The sequence below is a fragment of the Aulonocara stuartgranti genome, assembly GCF_965226115.1.
Source record: "Aulonocara stuartgranti genome assembly, chromosome: 23".
In the NCBI taxonomy this organism is placed as follows: Eukaryota; Metazoa; Chordata; class Actinopteri; order Cichliformes; family Cichlidae; genus Aulonocara; species Aulonocara stuartgranti.
The window spans coordinates 15,243,732-15,256,299 of NC_138958.1; the positions used below are offsets into that span (position 1 = coordinate 15,243,732).

General features: G+C 40.9%; 1 protein-coding gene across 3 annotated transcripts in view; it reads right to left on the minus strand.

Annotated features, from left to right (window-relative positions):
• evi5b (ecotropic viral integration site 5b) overlaps positions 1 to 12,568 on the minus strand; it is a 44,991-nt gene that overhangs the window by 11,143 nt on the left and 21,280 nt on the right. For 2 of the 3 annotated variants that reach the window (XM_082523418.1, XM_082523420.1), the window contains 11 exons: positions 12,097 to 12,186; positions 11,814 to 11,911; positions 11,279 to 11,339; positions 11,130 to 11,183; positions 10,148 to 10,180; positions 9,613 to 9,765; positions 8,711 to 8,842; positions 8,424 to 8,564; positions 7,452 to 7,610; positions 6,784 to 6,930; positions 6,539 to 6,634 (listed from right to left, as the gene is read on the minus strand). In XM_082523418.1, the coding sequence (XP_082379544.1) occupies positions 6,539 to 6,634; positions 6,784 to 6,930; positions 7,452 to 7,610; positions 8,424 to 8,564; positions 8,711 to 8,842; positions 9,613 to 9,765; positions 10,148 to 10,180; positions 11,130 to 11,183; positions 11,279 to 11,339; positions 11,814 to 11,911; positions 12,097 to 12,186 (1,164 nt within the window). The remainder of the gene's footprint in view (positions 1 to 6,538; positions 6,635 to 6,783; positions 6,931 to 7,451; positions 7,611 to 8,423; positions 8,565 to 8,710; positions 8,843 to 9,612; positions 9,766 to 10,147; positions 10,181 to 11,129; positions 11,184 to 11,278; positions 11,340 to 11,813; positions 11,912 to 12,096; positions 12,187 to 12,568) is intronic. The other variant, XM_082523419.1, reaches the window with a different exon arrangement.

The following is a 12,568-nucleotide window of genomic DNA, read 5'->3' on the forward strand; positions in this document are numbered from 1 at the left end:
AAATGTCGTTCAAGAAACAACAGTTAAAGGAAACTTCTAAAGAAAACTGGGCAAAAGGGTACAACATAAAAATAACTTCACAATAGCTGCAGTGAGGTTTATGTGATATTAGAGCCTTGCTGCATTGCTTCACTGACGTGCAACCAGTTTAAAAGGAAGAATTATAAGTAAACTATCTGCCACCTCATCTCAAACCATTAGATACATGTAAAACAATATCTGGATAAACCGAGCAGCTTTTGTAACAGGTTTTAGATAGATCAAAATAACTGAGCGCTCTATTCCAAAAGCACGACAAATATATTTCATGGATTAAAGAAAAGTTGAGATAACATTTTAGCACAAATGAAACAATCCAAACATAGAACTTTACTGGCATTTTGAAAGTCTTTTTAATCTAAATTTAGGAAAATTGTTAGAGCACAAAGAGCAAATCACCATATGACTAAAAAAAAGAAAAAAGTAGACAATCAGAGCACTGGGAGCTGCATTTGCATTTACCACAGTTCCTGTAACACCCTCGTCATTTACCCGACACTAAATTAATCACTGTCTGCCACAAATGTTTGCACATTAAGTACGAATTACAAAGAATGTCATATTGCTCACTGTGCACCAATACCTTCTTATACAAGTTTGCCCTTTTGATGCCCTGACCTTGAAAATTTAGAGGGGGAATTTGAACATGTTGCATGTGTAGGAGCCAAAAAACCCAAACAAAAAACAGCAGTGGCGTTTGCAGGGTTACTGAAGTTGGACTACCTGGTATACAATGTTGTGCTACGTGATTGCTAGCGACACAGCTATGTTAGCATAACATTAGCACAGTGAAGCTGGAGGATGAACGCCAACTTTTTTTCCACTTGATAAAAGTTAACGTGAGGGATTCTGGTGGTCAGGGACAAATGCAATTGCATAGCAGGATGCTATACACGGGCAAAACTTCAGTCAGGAGAACAACTGAGATTATTCATCCACAATACGAGGTTAGTTATTAATATACTGCAACAACATGGGAATAGAGCAGCTGCGAGAGAATTCAACACTAATGAATCAATGTTACGGAAGTGGAGGAAGCGCAGTTTTTGGCTTTCCCCATATTTCAAAAGTGCTTCATCTCTTTGCTACGACTGTCGCCCGGAATAATTTGCAGATGATAATGGTTGTAGCCGCTTTCGACCAAAGCAGGCGCAGCTTGATGACATCATCAACATGCGCTATCGCAATAGAGCGGTATATGGCCTGTATTTATATAGCGCTTTACTAGTCCCTAAGGACCCCAAAGCGCTTTACATATCCAGTCATCCACCCATTCACACAAAATCTCTATCGTTGGCCAAATATATTGTTTCTATCGTCCACCCCTATCATCAACGGATTCAGAGAATTTGAAGAAATCTGAAGAATATTAAAAACAAGTATAATTTTCTGTCAGAGAAATTCCTGCATGCACTCAGGAATGCCTTCAGAAATTTCCATCTGTGAACTCAATTGTGTCAGTGCCACCAACATATACAGGTTAAATCTCTATCAGGGAAAGAAAAAGCCACACGTGAATATAATCCAGGAATGATTTTGTCCTCTCTGGGCTAAAGATAATTTAAAATGAGCGGAGGCAAAAAAGAAAACTGTTCTATGGCTTTTGGAAAAGCTGGACACTGTGTCCTCCAGACTAACGAGAAGATGGACCATCTGGATTGTTATCATCTATGATGATGCTTAAGTAATTGACAGCTCGTGCACCTGGAAAGGCACTATTAGGTTTTGGAGTAAAACATGCTCCTATCCAGATGACGATGCTAAACTCCACATTGCATCTATTACAACACCATGGCTTCTTACTAGTAGTAGCAGTAGTAGTAGTAGCAAGAACTACATTTGGAAACCCAAGAAAGCACAAAACACTACACAGTAAACGTCTGTTTTGTGTAACTGCAAAGCTGCAAGGAGAGATTGCAGTTTTTGAGAATTAAAATGAGCATAAATCACCAGCTGCAACATCAAATAATTGACCAAGGGTAGAAAACAACTATTCCATCCATCCATCCATCCACTTATCCTTATCAGGGTCACCGGGGAGTGCTGGAGCCTATCCCAGCTGTCACAGGGCGAGGCACAGTACACCATGGACAGGTCGCCAGTCTGTCGCAGGGCCAACACACAGCGACAGACACACATTCACTCGCGCATTCACACCCATGTGCAACTTGGATTAATCACAAGCTGTGTGCCTTTGGACGGTGGGAGGAAGCCGGAGTACCCGGAGGGAACCCACGCAAACACAGGGAGAACATGCAAACTCCACACAGAAAGACGCCAGCCTGATGGTGGAATTGAACTCAGGACCTTCCTGCTATGCGGCAACAATGCTAACCACCGAGCTGCACAACTATTCCAACCTGCCATATTATTTATAGCTTCAAGCATTTTATTAAGAATCATTTCAACCCCACAGGATGCCTGATAGCTTGAAGTCATGCGAGCCCAAGTAAATGGTCATGCCCATAGCCTTTGTTTCTTCAGGTTACATACAAGTATTACTTTGGCAGAGGTGCGTGACGCATCAGTTCAAAAGTAAGATAAGATAAAAAAGTAATTTTTTATCATCATCATCAACAATGAAACTAGAAATTTTCATTGTTAAATGAAAAATAATTCTTCCCTCACCCCAACCCACAGTTTTTAGTGCCTAAACCTAACCGGCAAGTGAAAGTGAAACCAAGTAGATCATACAAACATCCTAAGGAGACCCTGACCACAGTTTCCTGACTGATAAACCTGTTCCTGCCACCCCTCCAACACCCTGAACTTTGTGTTTTTTGCATCAAGCCACTTGTCCCAAAGCACGCCTTTGTGCATAAATGTGAAACTAAGGGACAAGCTGACAAAACTATGGTATTTGACACAGTGGGATGGAAAAGCATTGATCTGTTTTATGCGTGTAACTACAGTGGTCCCTCGTTTATCGCGGGAGTTACATTCTAAAAATAACCCGCGATGGGTGAAATCCGCGAAGTAGCGAACTTTATTTTTTACAATAATTATAGATGTTTTAAGGCAGTAAAACCCCTCACTACACCACTTTATACACTTTTCTCAGACAGACATGAACATTTTCACACGTTTCTCTGTTGTTTGAACACTCTCGAAGTTCAAACCTTCGAAGAAAAGTCCAGTGTTATAGAATGAAACCAAAGGCACCCGCGGTTGCTTTTGATGGTGCACAACGTTTCGTCGACATTGTTGTTGTTGTGTTTGTTGGGGAGAAAACTTACAAACAGTACAACACTGCAGAGCCACACTGCTAGTGATCGAACATTTCTGTAAATTTGACAAGATGAATGCATTCTGTACTGTACAGGAGACACAGCACGAGATTGATTGACAATTGTCTGCAGCCGATCAGGATGCAGAACACAATGCGCTGTAAAAACAAACAAACAACAACAACAAAAAAACATGCAAAATTGCACACCAAGAAATGCACGAAACAGCCAGGCCACGAAAGGTGAACCGCGTTATAGCGAGGGGCCACTGACTGTACACAGGTAATCTGTACATGACTGTAGCTTGTGTTGATACAGATGAGGAGCAGTAAAGCTACTCCTGCTAACACGGGGCTCATGCTATTCCTCTACTGTGTATGCACTGTGCAAGGTGCAAACATGCCACACTCATGTGCCCACACTCCGGTGCTTACAAAAAACAAGAACTACTTGAGAAGCACTTAAAACTGAAAACTAGGACTGCACGATATATCGAGGTTTTAAAAAAATATATATATATATATTTTTTCATACGAGATATAAGATGTGACAATATTGTTTATATCGATATAGTATATGTTACGTTATAATTATACTTGTGGAGCCGCAAGTTTGTCTCTCTTTCGTCCACTTTTGTCTCTCCGCAACGTAACTCGGCCTCGCCTCTCCTTCACTGAACACAACTTCCCCTCCCCCATAGCATTGCCTGCAGGCAATGACAAGATGGACCAGCAAGTTTCCGTTAACAAGTTACCCCGGATCGCCCCGTGCGTGGGGCTGAACGGCGTCAACGTGTTAGCGAGCTAACCGCGCTAACGCCATGGCCTAGCATGGCCTAAAATCCTTTCATTTTCTCATAAATCGACAGTGCGCCTTATGTATGAATTCTGGTTGTGCTTGATGACCGCGAACCGATTTTATGTTGTACACGGCGCTCAGCAATCTGTCAAAAAAATGTTTTAGTACGATTTTGGTAAGCTATGGAGCTGCACCGCTTGATGGATTGTCGGATCATTACGGCTACCGTAGTCTGGAGCCTCTCGGAGTGATACGTACTGTGCTTGAACGTAATATTACCGTATTGTGTGTATATAAGGACCACAAATTGGCACCTGTAAGAGACACGGTTACGAAGCGGGTTTCAAACTCCAGGCTGTCAGTCACGCAGTAGAAGTTGGGAATAGAGCAGCTGTGAAATCTGACTATCTTTGTTATTATGCTCAGCGTCTTTTAGTTTACATTTTGACGGTACAATTGTGAGCTTTTTGTTATGCACAAAAACAACATTGTTTTCTTTTATTTATGGAGCATTATTATTTAATAAATGCTGATAATTTATTTTTGAGTAATTTCTTCATGTACATCTACGCTGTATGTTAATAAAAGTGCCTGTGTGACATCTGGGACACAGCTTTGACTAAGAACTCTTTTTGTTCTTGCCTTATGTCTTTAAAATATATATATATATATCGAGATATATATCGTATATCGCCATCCAGCTAAAAAAATATCGAGATATGAATTTTGGGTCATATCGCCCAGTCCTACTGAAAACATTTAAAACTTTCAGCTGACAAATTTTGAAGAAGCGGCTTGATAATGTCACCAGCTCACTGATATTTAAAGAGAGGGATATCGATTGTGGTGCGTGTGAAAAAGTCTGGTGTTACGTTCAAAAGCATGGGAAATTTCAAAAAGATCTGGAAAACTGCAGTGGGTGGTTATGCAAAGCAGATGTGACAGAAGGGCCTTCTTCTTGTAGGGCTGTATGTCCTGCTATACTGGAGAAACTCCTGAGCAATTCCAGGTGCACGCAACAGGAATAAAAAAAAAAAGCACAAAGTTGAGCATCCGCAGAGTTGCTTCAAGTGTTTCAGTGCAAGGCATCACTGGACATCCCCCAGTTTCTATAACTGAAGACGTCAGAAGTGTTCTATGAAGGTGTTTGTGACTTATCTCTGTGTGTGGGTTCAGTGCAGCCACACAGAGAAAACAGGAAAATAGATATTATACTGGTGGCTCCCACAGCCAGCTTCCAAATAAGTGGATTGAAAAATCCCCCAAAATCTGTCCCAAAAATGACAGAAGACTTTAACCTTATTCAAACCTTATTCGAATCAGGTGGGGATATTTTCCTAAGTTTTCTTTCCTCATATGGAAACACTTTGGCTTGGAGACCATAAGACACACATGACACAAACTCACTAGCGGTGAAAGCACTGGACTCTGTAATAAGGATCTAGCAAGTTAAGGACTGGTTAATGTCAAAATGCTCAGGGCTGCATTGCGTGTTTTTTCTAGAAGGGTGCTTGTACAAGCCAAGTGTTTAAAATCATAACGGAAACCATCTTCACAGATATTTAAATTCCATTTTCACACCCATGCCCTATAGCCAGTTTACACACAACAAGATTATCTGCTTGTTGCAACACTCACTATTCATCGAGTATCTTTACTTGTATGAAAGTGGCATGGTGTGAGAAGTGTTGAACCCATAAACACCTTCAACAATATCAAGTCTTTTTAGATCACTTTCTCTCTTTAGTATTGTTGAGTGTTGTCACTGGGAGAACAGGCCTGTATTTGTTTTTGGTTAAGCTTGTGGAGTATGTTGAATTCATTGGTGGGATAAATGCTACTACTTCCTTCTCTCCTGCTTGTTAAGACTTGTAATTCCCATTTACGCTGGGAATAAATATAGATGAAGGGGACATGCTTTAATATTTCTGATTTGTGCAAAAAAGCCTTTCCCCCCCAAGTTTTCCACATCAACTAAAATCAATTAAAGTGCATTTTTTCAGAATTTCCAACAGATCTGCATACGTATTTGGGTTATGTAATAACAGTTTAAAAAGTTAAAATGCGCTTCATTGGAACCGGAAGAGGTTGCGGCTTTACCAGATTTGATTGACACTGGTGTCTCCTAGGCAACATAAGGAAACAATACATGAGATTCATATCATCAAAGCTTTGAAATGCTGATTGATTAATGGAAATTCAGACATTTTCTTTCCCTTCTCCATATCTTAAAACAGTAAAGAAGCTCAGACTGAAAACCACAAATCTGCCAGGTCAAACAGTCACTATTATGGTTATAACTTTGGATGATGTCTTCATAGGGCCCAAAAAATATAACTTGGGTTTGTCACCACATCCTTGTATGGGACATTTCCTTTTATGGCTGAAGGAAGCTTACATGTAATGTGGTTTGTGAGGGAGTTGAGGAAATCCAAAGCTTGGTGCAGTGGGTGAAGTGTGAGTCAAAACCTTACCTGAATCTCGAGCTCAGAGATCTGTTGCTGGAGTTCAGCCATAGCAGCAATGTTGTCAGCTTCCCTCAGCCTCACTGCCATTACTTCTTCCTTGCTCTGCAGAAAACAAACCAGAGAACTCTCAGGCGACAACCTCTCTAAGAAATCAATTCTTTTTTTTTTTAACTTCACAGATTTAAACCACAATAGCGCTGCAACGGTTTGCCCCAAAGGTGCAAAGTGTGGAGTGCAGCAGCAGTTTGTACCTTGCATTCAATCTCAGCTTGTCTCCTCTTGATTTCTTGCAGTTGCACGTTCAGATCTTTGTTTTGTGTTGTCAGTTTCTGCACGCGCTCCTGCAGAGAGCGACTCTCCTGCTCCGCTCGACGCAGCTGGTTGTTGTGAATCTGATTCTGAATAAGCACATTTAAAAAACAAAAAGCAAAAGCGGATTATTTCACGTTATTGACTGATAGGTTCAGGATAAAGAAACTGAAACCTAATGCGACTTTCAGCACTACTTCACTGTTCCAGTTTCTGTGTTGCATACAAAGATAAATGCTGCCCCCTGAAGGCTGCTGTGTGAAATTCAGGGAGGGAATTCCCTTATTTTCCAGCATATTTACTACTTATCACACTTAATGCACATTCACTTTTCTTACTGATGTTTTCATATTACAATGTACCTTTAATTGTCTGTAATTAACTGCACTGCAAGTACATAAAAACTCTGAAAACAAAAGTCTCTTCCTAAAGACTGCATACAGTATGAATTGTATCTCTGGACTGAGAAGGATATCTGAATCACATATATTTGTGAACATGTGATGAGGAATTTGAATAATGCTTTTAAAGATCTAGATCAGGTTATAATCCAGATAACAAATCAAATCATAAATTATATTAGTGCTGTTAGACCGATTCAACCTCTGACCTGTGTCTCCAGCTCCAACATCCTTTGCCGCATCTCTCGAAGCTCTGCCTGAGCCTCGGCCTCACGTAGCCTGACGCTCATCAACTCGTCCTGCAGCTCGCTCATGGTGTTCTTCTTAGAACTGTCCTTCCAGCGGCTAGCGGTGCGTGCCAAGTGACGCTGGAGAGGGCGGGGACAGTCAGTCCTGTTTACCATCACTTACCAAATAAACACTTGACTTTTACCATTTGTGTGTCATACCAGATCTGTGCTCTGTAACTAGCAGGAATTACAGGGTACCTGCAAATCCTCTTAATACGACTTTAAATGGAAATACACATCAAAAGGGAAAATGTACCCTCTTCAAATAAACACACAGATGTGTCTAATTAGAGCAAGAATTTTTTCAAAATGTTTTTAATAAATGTGAGAAGAAAACAAAAATATTATTTTTACTCTAAATGATAAGCCATTGTTCAAGGTTTGAAACAGCTCCTTTAACTAGCTTAAACTTGCATCTTCATCTTTCTTTAAACTAAGTACTGCAGCTGAGTTAACCAACCTATCTGTTCAAGTTTTCACATGCTTCATGTTTTCAATCAGCCTGAATGGATTAATTAAACGGCAATTAAGCCAAATCAAATGTTCTGAATTAAACCCATTCTATCTTAAATAATTACTGTAGTCAAACTCATGAATCACTGTTTGAACACAAGTTTACTGTGCCGTTAAAACTTGACAGCCTTAATTATGCAGTTGCGTTTAAGTGTGCAGAGGGAGAAAAAACAGAAGCACTGCATATGAGCGTTTCTCACAATGGCATGACTAAAAGCAATCTAAATTTAGAATATTTAAATACTTTTTGAAAACCAAAATCCACTCTGATTTTAAACAGCGTAGTTTGGTGTGTGTGTACAACATTTGCATTATGATTTGTTGGGGTTTTGATCAGCTATTTCAAGTTGTCCTGCGTGCTGAAATCTTGGTGCTCACCTGCCAGTGGTCCTCCAGATCTCTAACCTGCTGTCTCAGCTCTTTCAGTCCAGTCAGCGCCTCCGCTTCTCTCAACTTCACCCCGATCAGCTCTTCTTGCAGCCGCGCCACATTGGTGTCATCTGGTAGCGACGTGTTCCTCTGAAAAAGGTGGAAAAATCAAATTTTTCTTAAACCTTTAAAAAAAAGAAATGACAGGGTAGGCCTAGATCACAGTAATACTCTTTGCCGGCTGAGGTTTAGGCAGTACAGTCCCACTGCAGATGCATTAAAATGACACAACTCACTTTTTCCATATCGAGAATCTTGTCTTGCATTTCCTTGAGTGCACACTGGGACTCTGCTTCCTTTAGTCGGGCCTGCACGAGCTCTCTCTCCAGCTGCAGGACGGACTCCTCAGAGAAGCGTGGGGGTCCTTTCTACAAGGAAAAAAAAAGAAAGAAAAGAAAAGAAAAAACAGAACAAATGAGCACGCAGAAAAAAAGCAGGAAGGACAGCAAACATAGCTGTGTGCACTCACCTCAAACTAAATTCAATCTCCAGTAATGTCCACAATACTTACACTGATCCAAGTACTCTCAATTCCTCTTTACATTCATTTCAGCTGACATCAACCATTTTTCCTTTCACTTCCACATAAATAATTCATGAACAATCTTTGTGTAGCAAGATAGCAAATTATGTAAAACACAGTAAAGCCTGCACATTATCATGTGGAATCCAACCATTAATAATTAAGGAGATGTGTTGTGCAAGGTGAGGATTCAATGAACAGTGGGCCATGTGTGAAATCTACCAGCCTGAGATACAACCTGCTTACAAATTCATGAAAGCATTTCTGAGAATGCAGAAGAACATAAATTGAACTTTGTAGAAATCTGTGTCTCAAAATGAATCCATGCATGCCAAAACAGATCATTACCTAAAGTGAGAAAAGTCCTGCTCTGCCATTGCAGATGCCCCACCATGTATCCAAAATCAGTTGTTTGCAATGTTTACAGGCCCAAAAGTAATTTGTAGCACACCTAATAATAATAATAAAATAGTCATCCTGAGGTTGTACGTACTGCACATCACACACAGACCTGGGCAATACCCCAGTCTCAGTGTCACAGCTCCAGTCACACTCAGGTCAGCCAGATGAGCCAGTGCAACCTGCCTGCCTCAGACTGTCTGTGGCTCTTCTTACCCCTTGTGGCTGCTGCTGCTGCTGGAGCTGCTTGATGGTTTTCTTGGCCTGCTCCAGCTGAGCACCGGCCTCCTCGCTCTGCTGTTTGACTGTAGCCAGCTCCCGTTTGACCAGGTAGTTTTCCTCTGCCTCTTGAGCTCGAGTCACTTGTCCCTTTGGACATAACCAACCGATGAGGGGTGGAGTGAGCACGACAGGAAGTGAAACGAAAGGACGGAATGGGTGGGCAAATCAGAGAAGATGAAGGATTGGATTTTCTAAGGACATGCTTGTTTTTAACTCTAAGCAGCGGGTGATTTAGTTTTAATTCCTTAGATGTATTTAGCATCTTTTGTGATTCTCTTACTTTGTCTAACATGCCACCATGTGGTTTTCCATGCAGTTATTTAATGATGTAATCAGCTGTCATAATCTGGATTAGCACTGTCACTGCCCTTTACTAATCATAAGCATGCATTGCTAAAGAGAGACAAAAAGATGGAAGAAGGAAAGTCCAGCATAAGTTCTAAGGGTAAAAAGAAAATGAGGAGTATACCTGGATCAATCTATCTGCCAAGGAAGCGCTTTCCTACAAAACAGAAATATCAACAAGAGACAGCAGAGAGAGAGAGAATCCAGAGGACAGTTTAAAGCACACAAAAGAACAACTGATTCTTTAAAAGAAGACGTGCAATGTTCATTTTCCCTCCAAAAATATTTGGTTTACGCAATGAGGTATAAAAGGAACATTGCAAAGCAGGTGTGGTGAAAAAGGTGCAAAAATAAGCTGGTGACAGAGTGAAGAATTGGGCGGTGCAGATAACAAAGAGGTTTCAGACAGGAAAAAGCACAGGGCAGCCCGAGAGTGAAGTTTGCTATAATAGCAGCATGACGACAGTGTTAAAGAGCGGTGTTTTACTTAACAGAGGCGCTGGGGCTCTGTGGTTTATCCAAGCTTTTAGCGGTTTCAGTTAGTGGAGAGTTAAAAGATCCTGAGAGTTACGTGACGAGGAGCAGCAGCCTCGAGTTTGGTTTAAACTAACGGACTCGTTTCCGCCCTGCAGGCAAACACAGCGTAGCAGACACCCTTAATATCCTCAACAGACCTCATGCATGGTGCCTTTACCAGGCAGTAGAAGTGCCCATTCAGAGAGACTCAGTGTTGTGCACAATGACACAAACAGTGCACCCTGACATGCAGTGCTTTGTATGGACGTCAAGTATCAAGCAGCTCCGTTCACATTTCAAACAGGCTTCTCTGCTTCTGTTAGTGGGGTCAGCTGGGTTTTTAAATTCTCCACATGACCTAAAGCCCAAATCCATCAATGTTTCTGACTTTATCTACAATCAGAACATTCACCATGCCAGTCCATGATGGCGTACCAGCAACTTTCAACTAACACAGCTCAGTTAGTGAAAGACAAGACTCCGTCATTAGGAAATACACATGATATATGGACATAAACAGCAGAATGGGTTAATGTAAAGTTGATGAGGAGAGCGCAGTGTCTGACTGTGACAAACACTGATTCACTCACTTTCTCTAGTGTGTCTATCCTCTGCTTCAGAAGCCTGTTCTCTGTCCGCAACCTCTGAAAAAGACAGAATTGCAAAAAGACATAAGAAAAAAAAATACTACAAATTGTTTACATGGGATGCTCTGGGACTTTAAAGTATGTCCACACACCTTTATCTCCACCTGTTCCTCCATCTCTTTTGTTTTGATTGTAGTGTACTCTTTTTCTAACCTAAAAAAAAAAAGCACAGAGCATCTGTTAAAACAAATCAAGCACAGAATGATTAGAATGAAGTCGGCTGAATTGATTTCCATGTATCAATTTGGGATACAATCACCTTTCCTTTTGTCTTCTATATGTTATTGCTTCTAAAAAAGATATACGTTTCTTTAAAGAGACACCATTACAAATAGAAACTCTGGAATTTCCCTGGCCCCTATACTGAACAGGTACACAGAACGTTTAAATGTGTTGCTTCCTCCACTTGGAACGGGTATCAACCAAGTTTTGAATTTGCAGCATTCAAATATTAGCAGTCAATTTGCTCCAGTGCTGACTGAAAAATCTTGTCTAAAGTTATGCAACAGTTTAAAAACAAAAAAACAAAAAGGGGGTTCAGCTGTAAAAGAGGAACAATGAAAAAACAATCACAGCAAAAAAAAAAATCTCTGAAAAAGGAAGTTATGAAATGCCTGCTGCGCTTACTTTTTCATCTTCTTGGCGTTGTATTTAACTTGATAAGCAACCTGGATGACCTTATCTGGTCCACTGTCCAACTGGTGTGGGATGACCTTCTGAAAGTGCTGAAGCACATAAAGAAAGCGGGGGCAAGTGTCACACCAGAATGCATGTTTTAGTCACAAGCTTCTCTGACCTCAAAGGACCGCACTAAACATCAGCATGCCCACAAACTGGGACGAGATGAGAGGTTGCACATAAACAGAGGGTGATGGAGGCTTCTCCCCTGGAAGTGCTGCTGGTGATTCACCTGTAACATTCCCTCCATGTCGAGCTGAATGAGTTCCGCCTGGTTCATCTGCAAGATGGCGAGCCCCACGCGGAAAACAATCTCCAGGCCCTGAAAAAACCCCACCAGTAATGAGCATGAAATAATACTCAGTGCGCTGTCAAATTTATTGGACAGTGGACTGAGAAGAAACAGCCCGAGTGATTGTGATTTAGAGAAAAAGAAAAAGGCCACACTGCTAAAGGTGACTGTAACTGTAGTGCTTAATTTTGTCCAACAGGTGGCACTAATGGATAACTTTTATTTGATAGCTGATTTTACCTAACTGTTCTTAAAGCTGTAGAATAAGTGTACTGGCCTGAAATCATCTCTAAACAAATACTCTTAAAAATTTAAGCACAGACTCTGTTTTTCTGAGGTGGGGCTATTAGTTCACAGTGACTTACAATAACAGCAGCTTAAGATATAACCCCCAAACCCTTTTCAGATTAGA